This window comes from Marmota flaviventris, chromosome 4 (genome assembly GCF_047511675.1).
Source record: "Marmota flaviventris isolate mMarFla1 chromosome 4, mMarFla1.hap1, whole genome shotgun sequence".
NCBI classification, from domain to species: Eukaryota; Metazoa; Chordata; class Mammalia; order Rodentia; family Sciuridae; genus Marmota; species Marmota flaviventris.
The window spans coordinates 84,740,818-84,755,159 of NC_092501.1; the positions used below are offsets into that span (position 1 = coordinate 84,740,818).

Below are 14,342 nucleotides of genomic sequence, written 5' to 3' on the forward strand. Positions count from 1 at the left end.
TCCTGAGTTCAATGCTCAGGACTGTAAACTAAACAAATAAGTTTTCTTATTTCTTTTAATTATGGCCTTGTTTTAATTTTGGGGTAGCGAAAGGCAAACTAAGATCATAATGCACTAATAAAAACATTTATTAAAATAAAGATATACAAAGAATTTTTAGAGTTTTGGTAAAATTCTAAAATACAGGAATGTGAATGTCATTATTCTCTGAGGGAAATTTTAGCTTGATGATTTAGAAATTGGTTCCAGCATATCTATTTTTCTCCTGTTCTATTTTTCTCTCCCCAAGCTTCCCTGTAACAATTAAGATCAAAGAATATTCAGGGTGGGAATTAATTTCCAGCCCTCTGGGTGACAGATGTGCATTTTGATGTGTCTGCAGTGATTATTGGAAGGGATACTGTAGGTTTCGTTGGCAGAGAGGCAGGAGTATAAAGGACTGTAGGTCACTCTGTAACCTGAATATCACCTGTTTCTTGCACCTCTCACAGTATGGGGAAAAGGCAACCATTTGGCATGAGTTCTCCCTTTATTTAGAATGACCCAGTGCTGCCCGGTGAAGAGAAGCTGGGGAGTTAATTGATGCAGGGAATTAGAAGGAGGGACTGGCTGTTGGCATGATAGTCATTAGGGCTCAAATTTCTCTTTTTCTGAATACATAAACATATCTTGATTCTTGCCTTTAACCCTTCCAAATAGGATAATTTATCTGAGATCTTATAATTATTTTTCTCAGCCATTTAAAATCCTGGGACATATAGTTGCAGTACACACAGAATGGGCCTATGCAGGGTTTTGCTGATTACAACACATTAATTTTCATTTAAGGGGAATTAGGTAATGAGCTGTACAGGTTGAGCATCCCCAATCTGAATATCTCAAATCCAAATGTTCTAAAAGCTGGGCATGATGGTGTATACCTGCAGTCCTAGTGATTCAGGAGGCTAAAGAAGAAGGATCACAAGTTCGAGGCCAACTTCAGCAACTTAGACATTGTCCCAAAATAAAAAAATAAAGAAAGGAGGTCTGGGAATATAGCTCAGTGGTAGAGTACCCATGGGTTCAATACCCAGTTCTGCAATATATAAATAATAAATGGGGGCAGGTGTCTAGCTCAGTGGTAAAAGCACCCAAGTCCAATCCCCAGTATGTGGGGAGGGAGTTTACAATTACTTTCAAGTTGGGTATGGTGGTGTATGCCTGTAATCCCAGTAAGTGGGGAGACTGAGGCAGGAGGATTGCAAGTTGGAGGCCAGCCTGGCCAACTTAGTGAGATCCTGTCCCCCAACCAAAAAAATAAAAAAGGATGGTGGATTTGGTAGCCCAGTGATAGAACATCACTGGGTTCTCTCCCCAGTACTCCAAAAAAATAAAATCACCTTCTATTTGTAGAAGGTATATATGAAATACAAATGAATTTTGTATTTATTTTGGTTTCCATGCCTATATATTAGAAATATTCCCAAATCAAAAAAATACCTGAAAGTTCTGGAGTCAGGCATTCAAGGGTTACTGGTAGTTCTAAATAAGGAGCTGCTACTATTTGGATTTTAAAAGATATAGGGACTCAGGTTTCATTTTTCTGAAATTGGATCACATGCCATTATCACCAGCTTCTTGTAAGTGGTATGATCTATCCTATGAGGTCTAACCTGTTGTATACAAAGGTTCCATGGAGAGAAATTAGGGAGCAGAGATTTTATTTTTATTTTCACTAACCTCAAGCTAAAATGTAACATTTCCTTCTGTTATTAATGTTAAAATCCAAGAAGAACAATTTTAATAATACCTGTGATATTGTCAGATCACAGATCTTTTTACATTATATAACATTCTTTGCTAGTATCTTGAAACGTCTCTGCTTATGCGCATCAATATGATGATGAGAATATGGCAGATATTAGACCAACACTAGTCCTGCTATTCATATCTGATATTTATTACTATATAACATTTCTTTCAATATTTTGATAACTGTGGTACAAAGTCCTTGATTTACTTTGTCTTTAAAAATGGGCTTCTGAGAAAGGGTCTGTAGGTTTCTCCAAACTACCATTTACCTGTCATCAGAGGCTCTGATAACCGTCGCTCTCACTCCTCTTCCTCAAAGCATTTCTACATCTAAGTTTGTAAAAGCTTAAAAAAATAAAGACCTCCTTTCTTTATTTTCTTATTTTGGGACAATGAAGGAAGATTCAAAAAGTTCTATTTTCCCTCTTTAAGTGTGTAAGCCAACAAAGCATGTCGCAGAATGGAAAGAGCAGAGATTTTGAAATCAGATAGCCTGGATTATAAGATAGACTCTACGAACATGAGCAAGTTATTTATTTTAACCCCAAGGTCTTAATTCAGTAAAATATGTCAAATAGTACCTGCCTCCTAGTTGTGAAGATTCAGTAAGCTCTTGTGCAGGCTTGGCGTGGATCTGGCACATTATAGGCCTTCAAATTTTATTCCTATTGTTGTTGCATCCTCTACAGCGTTAATTGTCACCTCCATCTCTGTAACAATACCTGAATTCCTTATGGCATCTGGGGCTGTTGAACCCTGCGGGAAATCTGGGAGGCTAGCTTATTGCATTAATATGCATTTTGGGAAAGCCCTTCCTATCACAGTCCCTTTGCTTTAGTTCAATTTTTTTTTTTAATCTTCACAATGCATCTTTAATTTCCTTGCTTGTAATATCTCTTTCTGAATTGTCTTGTTGTACTAGTTTACTATGGTTGTCAAAATAAGTTACCAGAAACTGGATGGATTAAAGCAACAGATAATTTTTCTTTCACAGTTCTGGAGGCAAGTTCAAAAATCAAAGTATGATGGGCGGGGCCAAGATCCCTGCCAAGGTCTTCAGGGGGATCCTTTGCCTTATCCAGCTTCTGGCAGTAGCCAGTGAGCCTTGGTGTACCTTGGTTTGTCAGTGCATCAGTTCATTCTCTGCTCCTCTCATGGCTTGCTCCCTTTCCTATTTGTCTGTGCCCTCCCTAATTTCCCTCTGCTTATAAGGACAGCAGCTATTAAGTCCCACCTAATCCAGGGTGATCCCATTTTAACTGGTTACATCTGCAAAAATTCCAGTCTACAAATAACATCACATTCACATGTACCTTGGGGATATCCTTTGGGGGGACACTATCAACCCACAACCTTTGCTGATCGATCCTTTATGATTACTGTGGGTCAGGCTTCTGAATAGATGCATGTAAAATCCAGGTGCTTTATAAAAATTTTTTTATTTTTCTTGTGTTCATAATTTGCTCTTATCATGATTTCAAAAAGAATTTGAAATGTCTAGCTGGAGATAACAGCCTATATTAACTTTGCATTTTTGTAAAGTTAAAAAAAAAGAAATCTTGTATAGAAAGAAAGTGTATCATACTGACTAGGAAAAGTACATTAAAAGTACACAGAGAAGTAAGAGTTAAAAGGGCGGTGACCACACTGCAAAGTCTATTTACAAAAGTTTATGACTTGGGTGTGAATTGGCCACTCAAGCTTATAGAGCCCTAGAATGATCCTAGCTGAGACTGCTGGATTGGACCAGGCAGGGCTCTGGCTTGGCCATGTAAGCTCCTGATTACAGGGCTTTAAAGGCAAGAAAAACTCTAGAGAACATGGACATGGTCAACTGCTTGTTTCTCCAGTGTGTTTGTGGGCTGCCCTTGCCCATGGCCAAGTCAGAGGTAGGTTCTCAGATTGTAGAAGTTTGTTGCTGTCTGTGTTTTCAGTTTCACAAAAATTCAGTCAAATTGTACTCCCTGGAATGAGCCTGGGCAGTATTTCTGAAGTATGTGAATTTTGCTAAAAACAAAACAAAGATTTAGTTTGTTCTGGGGATGCGGCTAGCTCAGTGGTTGATTACTTGCCTACATGTGCAAGGTACTGGGTTCGATCCCTGAACCACACACACGAAAAAGGATTTAGTTTTAGAATATCCCTCAGAATGTTTTGTTTTGTTTTTAAATAGGGGATTTAACTCTCTTCTGCCTGAGATCAAATATGTGAATGTAAGCTTTAATCTGAAGCTTACATCCTTCTTTCTGTACTTCACTGGGCATGAAATGGATATGTCTGTTTTAGTTACGTGTTGTCCTGTTAACTAAATTTTGCAGTTCCTAGAACAATCAACACTTCGTTTGTATCTTCAGTAGAACTGTATAAGCACTGAAAAATCAAATTATAGTTTGTTTTTATATGTGTCCCCTGTGCAAACACAATAGCTGACACTGAGGTGTGATGTGTTGAAGGAATAATCTTGTGCCCCTTCACCTGCTGTGTAATGGCCTGATTTGGGCACACCTACCTTCATTTAGCCCTGATCACTTCCTGGAGTATTTCCTTATTTTCAGTATCAGTAAGAAAAAAATAGCAAGTTGCATAAGTGCCAAAACAAGCTAAGTTCCTTTGACAAAAGGAAACAAACAAAAAACAAATAAAACCTCACATACAGCATTGAATAGACTATTTCTTACCTCTGATTCTGTTCTACTTCTGTTTTTCTAGCATGTTATTTCTGAACCTTTTTATTGCAGTGTTATAAGTGGGTTTATTTTCACTATGTACTTAAATTGTGAGTGTCAGTTTATTTAATAATTTATTTCAGACATCCATTATCATTTTTTGTGTATAATCTGTTATATATATTTTGTATATACCAGTTGTAATATTTGTTTGTAATTCAGAAAATAATTGCAACTTTCATGGTTTTGCTTATATCTTTCCATGGTAGCATTGAGGAGGAAAACTTTTCCTCTACCCTCTTAGGTGCTGTGTTTGGAGGTCTGTGCATTAAATTGACAAACAATAGATTAGCAAAACAGATTTTTTATTCTGGTGTATGTAGGTTTGTAGGTATTCACAGAAAAATGTGGCTCTAGTGGGTGATTGGAATTTGAGGTTTATATACAATCTTGATAGGGAAAGGGGAGGGGGAGAAGGGAATTTAGAGGAAAAGCAAATGTCCTTTAAGAGAGATAAATGGGCTTCTAGGAGAAGAAATGGGAGACAAGATAGATGTCTATTTAGGCATGGATTTTCCTTTTGGGAACCTCTGCTTTTAGGCAGGTAACAGTTCAGAAACAAAGCCTATTCTTCAATGCCTCGGACTCAGAATAATTCTTATTACATAGTAACATAATCTGGGTCCCTTCGTAGTGCCTTGATGTAGGCAGCATTCTAGCAGTGAGAGAGAATCAGTGGAGAGGGCTGGCGTATATATAGCTCAGTGGTGGAGCACTTGCCAAGTATGCACAAAGGCCCAGGTTTGATCCCTAGCACTACAAACAAACAAACAAACAAACAAGAAAAGGTGGATAACAGGGTAAGTGAAGACTGCTAGGATCCTCTGTGAGACTGCTGGAAAACTTGTGGGACAGAAATTATGAGATTCACCTTTCAGGGTCTTTGTTGCCACGAACTGGCTCTGTGACTGGGACAAGTCACTGAACATCTTCAGGTCTCAATGTTTCTAATTTGAAAAATGAGGAGGTTGAAATAGAATATCTACTAATCCCTTCCTGCTTCCTTGGCACTTCATCAAATTTTCATGGTGCATGATCTTCTTGAATGTTCAAACTCATCAGACTGGAAATCTTAGGGCCTACGATTCAGATCTTTGTTGTCACTGGCAGGAGGTGTGCCTTCTTGGGCCACCACCATTTAGCTTTCTTCAGGTCCAACCAGTCTTGTGGGTAAGGACAGGGTGGGGATGCCTGAGGCTACATCCTCAGCCATTGCCTGCCTTACCAACTTACTGTCTCTGGGTGTTCTCCTTGTCCTCCCTGTGCCTGGGGTATGACAGCCTTTTTCCTTTGCCCCAGGATGGAAGAACTGAAGGCATCAGGCCTGACTTGCAGGCTGGTCTGCTGCTGGCTCTGCTCCAGCAGGTCTTTGGACTCAAGTGTCCAGACTTTGAGGGAGTTGCTGAGATAGCATCTGTCTACCTCCAGGCAGGAGTAAACCCAGGGGATAGGACATACATGGCTTTGTAAGAGTGATCACTAACTCCAGCTGATAAGGCCTATTACCATTATCACATTTCATCCCTGCAAGGACCTATTCTTCCCCTGTATATAGTTAGGGAGCCAAATGGGAGACATTGACTAACTTCCCTGAGATTACAAGGCTAGCTGGTTGCCCAGACAGTGACTAGCACAGAAGTCTGCCTGATTTCAAACCTCTTGTGTTTTTCTGACCATTTCATTGACTCTGAAGAATTGTTTCAAAAATGAAAAGGGGGTCTGGGGGTGTAGTTCAATGGTAGAGTTCTTGCCTGGCATGTGCAAAGCCTTAGGTTTGATCCTCTGCATTGTGACCAAAAAAAGAAAGAAGGTATTGCTTTATTGAGGGTCACAAAATTTTGAGTCGTGAGATGTGTCCAGTCTAATATCTGAGATCCAGAGAAGTTAGTTGTGACTTGTCCAAGATTACACAGCTACTTAGTCACCTGATCTAGTTCTCTCAATCTTAGTTCAGTGCTCTTCCCCCATCAAACTGCTGCCCAGAAGCTGCCAGCTCCAGCAGCAGGTCCTTGCCAGGTCCAGCAGCTAACACCCTGGATTTAGTCTTCTGTTTTTAAGTAGTGCACATTTTTGAAAGAAATACCTTAGGGCAGCCATGTGTAGCTTTACACACTCATTTCAGGTTTGAGCCTCCTCCATGCTATTATTTTGTATATTTGGGACACATTAACTATAGTTATAAGTTCGTTAGTTGTATCTTCATTGTCTGCTACACAAATAATAATTGTAAACAAGTAAATCAAGGCAGCCCCAAGTGGTGCTGAGGAGGATAGTGGGGAAGGAGACAGATAGCTTGTTCTTTGTTAATACCTTCCTGGATCTTGGAGCTCACCTAACATGTTCACATTTGAAAAGGTTGTGACTGGTGATCCCTGGAGGCCAGGCTCATCCCAGGATGAGGAGAGGACAGAGGTGCCCAGGATCACCAGGAGGAGATGGGGCTCCGGGAAGCGGTCCAGACCGCGGCCACTGTCTGACTATGGCCAGCTGGCCAGCCGAAGTTTGTCCATTCCTGAAGACTCCGTTGCTGTGGACCCCCAGAGCAAGGACTGTGTGGATGGGCCCCCCCTGGAGAACATGTCCTCCACTGGTTCTGCAGACAAGAATGTTTCAGCCAGCTGTACCAAAGGAGGTCGGAGAAGACGCCCCATTTCTGTGATAGGAGGGGTCACCTTCTATGGCAACAAACAAACAGAGGAAATCGAGAATCTTCTAACCCAAGTAAGATTTGGTGTGTTGCTACCACAGCCGGCAAAGAACTTCCAGCTTCCAGGCCTTTGTTCTCTCACTGCAAACTAAACCGGAAGCTGCTTTTGCTTTCTTCTCTCTTCCTGGAAGATGATGCATCTCCTCACAGCCTTTTCCTCCTGATGTTGCTTGAAAACTTGCTTGAATTCAAACTAACCCCCTGACACCTGTTCACCTTTTTCCTAATCTTTCTTTCCTGAGGTCTCTAATGATTTGTGAAACAGGTTTGCCTTTTGTTTCTAATCAACCTGAGATTTTAACCAGGGGAAGGGTAACAGGATACAACAGAGAGTGGTCTATTGTTAAAATGGAAAGATAAAAGAAAATAAAAAGAAATAGAAGGGCTGGAGATAGAGCCCCATGACAGAGTGCTTGCCTAGTATATGCAAGGCCATGGATTCTAACCCCAAATGAACAAAAAACGTAAGGAGCCAGTTGCACACCTGTAATCCCAGTGTCTTGGGAGGCTGAGGCAAGAGGATCTTAAGTTCAAAGCCAGCCTCAGTAAGTTAGTGAGGCCCTAAGCAACTTAGTGTGACTCTGTCTCAAAATGAAAAATAAAGAAGGGCTGGGGATGTAGCTCTGTGGTTAGGTGCCCCTGGGCTCAGTCCCTGATACCAAAAAGAAAAAGAAAAAGAAAAAAAAATGGTAACAAAATGGTAGGGGAAAAAATGCACCTCTTATCACACTTAAAAGAAAATCTGTTTTATCCTTTGGGGGGGGGGGGGGAAGAGGGGGTTCTGGGGATGGAACCCAGGGCCTCACATGTGCTTGGGCTAGTGGTCTACTACTGAGCTACCCCCCTACGTCTCCAGTCTCTACTCTTTTCTTACCTTTTCTTTTTCTTTCTTTCTTGGTTGTTTTTTGATTTGCAACTGGTTTGACATTGGTCCCTTGGTATATTTTAAATTCAACAAATATTTATCAAGTGCCCAGTGTACTCTGAGTATATAAGACTTTTAAATAAAGATGCAGTCCTAAAGAAATTTTATATGTGTTTGGCAAAGTTGATATCCTGGCTGTGGTCAAATGTTCACACAACAGTCTTTAAGTAATGTATATGCCCAATTTTATTTTTAAAACCTGCTGGATGATGTCTTAAATAACACATAAATTCTCTTAAAAGGGAAATTCTATATTGGTTTTGGATTTAATGTTGACATTCTCCCTGTGAAGTCCCAGCACAATGCCTTGTTGGCAGCAAGCACTCAAAACCTCTTATTTAACTCAATTGAGTTAAATTGAATTCTTAAGGTAAAAGCAAGTCAAATTGAAGAATATCTCAAAATCTGTAAGATCCTTCTCCAAGATACTCTACCAGTTAGAGGAAATAATTTGAACTAAAATACTTTGTACTCTATTATAACCTGAAGTGCAGTATAGAGACAATCTAAAGCATTTAAAAATATTTCACTACAGATTATCAAAAAAAAGTATGGCAAAATAATTTTCTGTATCATAATTTTACTTAGGGAGTTGGGTAGAAAAATTCTTTAAGAACCTAAGGAAGGCTGGGCACAGTGATAGATATCTGTAATCCCAGTGACTTGGGTCTGAGGCAGAAATATTGCAAGTTTGAGGCTAGCCTCAGCAATTTAGCAAGGTACTAAGCAACTCAGTGAGACCCAGCCTTAAAATTTAAAAAAGTCTGGGGAGGTAGCTCAGTGGTAAGTCGCCCATGGGTTCAATCCCCAGCACTAAAACAAATAAACAAACAAATAACTTCTTCAGTCAAATCCAAGGAAAGCACAAACCAAGTGAGCCTTTGATGCATACTTATAGGAGTCATACATATGGAAAATAGGAAGGTACATTATAGATGATTCCAAAGAGACCTGGGTAAATATGTAGGAAACTATCTTTTTTTTTTTTTTTTCAGTGTTGAAGATGAAACCTAGGGCCTTGCACATGCTAGACAAGCGTTCCACCACAGAGTCACATCCCCATCCCTGCATTACTGGTGATTAAACCCAGCAGTGCTTTACCAGTAAGCTATATCTCCCACTTTTTTTTTTGAAATGGTCTCACGAGAGTTACTGAGGGTTACCTGGAACTTGTGATCCTCCTTCTTCAACTCCCTAGTAGTTGGGATTACAGGCATGTGCGACTACACTTGGCAAAACCCAGCTTTTTATAAAAGCTCAGCTGTTGTTATTTTATGTAAGCAATTGACTTTAGGTCCACAAGTCCTTGTGGGTCTTCAGGGATGGGTAGAGCTGCTATCTGTAACCCTGGCTGGGCCTTATGTCTACATCTTTGCTTCCTCCAGAGTCTGCTCTTGGGAAGGCATCTTCTTCACCCTGACCCTGAAGCTGTGTGGGCATTCTGTCATTTCCTAAATCAGTCCTGTTCTCAGGCACTTCACTTTTGCTTACTATTCCCTGTTGACATGTCTCTGACAAATGCGATGAGATGTGATCCTGTGAGGTAGGAGCCTCTGAGCTGATAATGACTGTTAAAGTTTTAGATTAACACATTGCCACTGAGCCCAGTGCAGCCTGCAGCTCTTGGCAGGATTTGGAGAAGCCGTTTCACATCTGTGAGTGGCTTTGTGGTGAGAAGGCTGTATAGCCTGCTGCTTGCAGGAGCTGCCACTTCCTGGCCCCTTCTTATAGCTTTTGCTTTCCTTTTGTAGCCAACAGCCAGGCCACCCGTGCCCGCTCACCAGGTGCCACCCTACAAGGCAGTGTCGGCCAGGCTCAGGCCCTTCACATTTTCCCAGAGCACCCCCATTGGACTAGACCGTGTGGGACGTCGGCGGCAGATGAGAGCATCCAATGGTGAGTCTCAAAGTGGCCTCCTATGGAAACATCTGTTTGTTGCCAGGTGCCCAAAGTGTCCGGGTGATTTTGCTGCTTTTCTTCTTCCTCTGGGTCAGGGTGGTGCTTGCCTGGCCTTGAGGAAGTTTCTTCTCAGGATAAGGGTGTGTCATTTGCTGTTTGGGGGGGTGGGTGCTTTTTCAGCCAACCTGGTGAATTGGAGAAGTTTGACCCCCTTGTGATGTCTGCGTACCTAACCTTCCACCGGGCACATCCCAGTGAGAACCAAGGCCTAGGCTGGAAGTCTGAGATCAGAGTGTGGCAGTGTTTGTTCCTTCATGTTCCTGTGGCATTCTCCGGGTACATGTGTCTGACTCCTGTGTCCACATTTCCCCTTTATAAAGACACCAACTTTACTGCATTTGGATCCACCCTAATGACCTCATTGTAACTTGATCATTTAAAAAGATATTGTTTCCAAATAAGGTCACATCTGTGGGTCCCAGGGGTAAGGACTTCATCATGTCTTGGGGGGACAGAATTTAACCAAAAGCATATATCATGACTGTATCAGTGTACAACCTGCACACACATGGTCAAAGAGTTACAAAAATTAGGGAAAACGGAAATGGTTTTGATAATGACATGTAGAGGCTTTCTCTTCTAATCCCTGAACATATGCAAATAGATTATTTTGTGTTTCCTGTAGAATTAGTTTTTTGTTTTTGTTGCTTTTACATTTTTTCATTTTAGCTTTAGGTTTTTTTCATTGAAAAATACTAAAAATTAACTGGCTAGGTTAAGCAAAAAGGGAATGTATTGGAAGGATGTTGAGTGCTCCCAGAATTGATGGGATGGTTGGGGAACCAGGCTAGGATGTAGAAAGCAATCAGGGTTGCTCCCAGGAGCCAAGGAGCCATGAGAAGGACTGACTCTGCCATCACAGGGAAGGCGTGAAGTCCAGTTTGTCCTCTGTCATTCACCCAAGAGTCAGAGTCCCCAGATGAGGATTCAGCTCTCTGAGCTAGGTGTCATGTCCACCACCTGGTAGCACTGGTACAGGGAGAAGGAGGGGGTGCCTTCAGGCCTCCTTGCCTTCTGTGCTTGAGTTCTTTGTCCACCAAGGCCAAATACAATAGAGGAGGGTTCATTCTCCTAGAGGAAATCTAGGTGGTGTTAGGAACAGGAAAAGATTGTACAGGTTGTACGTTTGCTCTCTCTCTCACTGATTCATTCACCATCGAGAGCTTACCATGTACCATGTGACAGCAGTCAGCAGAACAAAGCCTCTTTAGTCACTTACAATTTAGTGAGGAGAATAACAAGTAAATATCTAACAGGGCAGGTAGTGCTACAAAGGAAAATAAAGCTGAACACAGTGGTCCAGGCCTCTAATCCCAGCCACTCAGGAGGCTACCTTAGCAACTTAGTGAGACACTGTCTCAAAAAATAAAAAGGACAGTGGATTTAGCTCCCCTGCCCACAGGAAAAGAAAGAAAAGAAAGCTGAGTGGTCAAAGGTTCTTATTGACAAATAAGCAGTACTTTTTTTTTTTTTTTTTTTAAAGAGAGAGTGTGAGAGAGAGAGGGAGAAGAGAGAGAGAGAGAATTTTTCAATATTTATTTTCTAGTTTTCGGCGGACACAACATCTTTGTTTGTATGTGGTGCTGAGGATCGAACCCAGGCCGCACGCATGCCAGGCGAGCGCGCTACCGCTTGAGCCACATCCCCAGCCCAAGCAGTACTTTTTTAAAAAAATTTTCCTACCTAAACAAAACTGTCTCTAATGTTCTAAATGGTACTCTTATCATGGTGCACCTATTCCAGATATTACTGAAAACCCTCCTCCTTACCTAGGGATGACAAACCAAAGACTCATCAATTATAGCTGACACCTCCAAGTCTAAGACTGTGGAGTTAGAACTCTTTCTTCTCCAGTTCTGTTAGTGTTTTTAGCCTGAGATAAATTTAAGCAACACTGTATCATGATGGGAAGTAGGAAGAGGAAGGACATAGTAAATAAACTATTGTATTATGAGTACATGACATCATAAAAGGAAACCTCTCTCTTTTTTTTGGGGGGGGGGGTCTGGTTACAAGGCTGTAGGTGGTAGTTTTCAACTGCACAGATATTCTTCCCGTTGGCTGCTTCCTGGCCTCTCCCAGTATCTTACCTGTTAGGGCTCGGTGCCAGAGGAGGTGATCCTGTCTACTTCCTGTTGGTCAAAAATCGGTTACTCTATAAAAATTAATGGGGCATCAGCTATGACCTAGGTACTGTTTTTATCATTTGAGATATAGCTAAGAATTAAAGTATTACAACAAGTTAATAGGTGGCCCTTTCTATCTGAAGGTTCCACATGCACAGATTCAACTAACCACTGATCAAAAATAATCAGGTGCTGGAGGCACAGCACAGTGTTAGAGCCCTTCCTAGCATACATGAAGCATGGGCTTGGTTATTAGTACCTCAAAAATAAATAAATAAAAATTTCTGAAAAGAAGAGAATTCAAAAAAAGATTGCCCCCATACTGAATATACTCAGACTTTGATTTTTTTTTTCCCCCTGTTGCTAGGGATCAAATCCACACAGCCTCTGTACCATTGAGCTACACCCCCAGCCCCAGACTTTTTTCCTTGTCATTATTCTCTAAACAACCATTATAACTACTATTTACATGATATTCTTGTTGTTCTAGGTATAGGTAATCTAAAAATAATGTAAAGTATACAGGAGGATGTGCGTACATTCTATGCAAATACTGTGCCATTTTATATATATATAAGGGACTTGAGCATCCAAGGATTTTGGTATGTAAGTGAGGTGTCCTGGAACAAGTTCCTCAAAAATACAGAGGGAAAACTGCACATTCTATAATTTAAATAGATCCCATAAGCCAGTAAGGATTACCCAAGGACCTGTGATTGCTCTGCATAAGATGAATGAGGGTGAGGTGGTAGAGAGTAGGAGTGGGATGTGACACTGGAGTAGAGATTTCAAAGATGAGTAGGAGACAGTGAGGCAAAGATTTGGAGGAGGAGAGGTCCCAGAGGAAGCAATAGACATCCAAAGATAGGCAAAATCTTGATATATCTGAGGTTCAGCAAGGAGGCCAGAATGACTAGAGCTCAGGGAACAGGGAGAGAAGAAGATGCTGCAGTCAGAGGGTTCAGCTGTGGCTAGACAGAAGGGCACTGCAGGTCACGAGGATTTGGGGTTATTTTGAGTGCAATGGGAAATCATTGCCAGCAGGAGAATGATAGGTTCTAATTTCTGCTTCAGAGAGAAAGGAGTTTGCGGGGGAAAGGCAGAGGAAGGGAAACTGATGTGAAGGCCATTATATGAGTCCAGTTGAGAAACCATGGTGTCAGTGACCACAAGGCCATCCATGTTTTCCTTGGGTGCTTTTTTCCCCAGTGGCTAGAAGATGCTATAATGACCAGGCTTACTGGGTTCTAATTCAGCAGAGTCAGGGCTGGGAACTCCAGTGGAAGTACTTCTCCCTTGTGGTTCTAAATTCAGTTTCAACAGAGTAGTTATTGGATGGGGAAGAAATATTTTTCAAGTGTGTTAAGAAGTCACCAAAAAAACTTCTGTGTGTACCAGTGGTTTCCCACAATAGGTGAGCATTACCCAGTGACATCAGTCATAAGTTCAGAGCATGTGTCTCCTGCATGGCAGCATCAGGATGTGTCTCCAAGCTGCCTCTGTAATTTTGATTCAGAAAGCTGTGATTGAGCAGGAGATGGTCACTGGGGAGAAGCAGTGCTGTCTGAGATGCCACAATGACAGTCTAGGCGCCTTCACCAAGACCCAGCAGAGGTCTGGTGCTGAAGGAAATGCATGTCCAGCACCAGTGGTTTTTCCAGTAAGGACAAATCATTGTCCTTCTCTATTATGACAAGGGCCCATTGTAATCAACTTTCCACAAGTAGTTGTCTGGTTCCTACAAAGAACCGTATCATTAACTTGGTTGAGGGGAAGGTCTTGTGGTTTAGCCCAGGCTCAGCATCTATTTCTGCCACTAGAATGAACCCACTTAGTAAACCATCAGGATAAGGAGGAAAGAAGATTGACTGACATCTACACAGTGGAAATAAGGTCCACATGATTATTAAACAGCCACTGTTGCTGTCAGCATTTACATGGAATGGTTATCTTCTCATATTTTGGTTTTCTGATATATCCAGTTAAAGGCTTCATTTATTATGTTCTTTCCACCTTTCCCCAAGCCATTCAGCCAAACCCTTAGTTCCCAGCCATGAGTCCACACAAGCTAAATCCTTCCTAAGTCCATTTCCTTCCAGTCACAGAGA

The 14,342-nt window shown here is 41.4% G+C and overlaps 1 protein-coding gene across 3 annotated transcripts in view; it reads left to right on the plus strand.

Annotated features, from left to right (window-relative positions):
- Positions 1-14,342, plus strand: part of Spata13 (spermatogenesis associated 13) — a 151,468-nt gene that overhangs the window by 85,335 nt on the left and 51,791 nt on the right. For 2 of the 3 annotated variants that reach the window (XM_071611318.1, XM_071611319.1), the window contains exons 3-4: positions 6,873-7,238; positions 9,901-10,045. In XM_071611318.1, the coding sequence (XP_071467419.1) occupies positions 6,873-7,238; positions 9,901-10,045 (511 nt within the window). Of the gene's footprint in view, positions 1-3,611; positions 3,681-6,872; positions 7,239-9,900; positions 10,046-14,342 lie in introns of those variants that run through there. The other variant, XM_071611320.1, reaches the window with a different exon arrangement.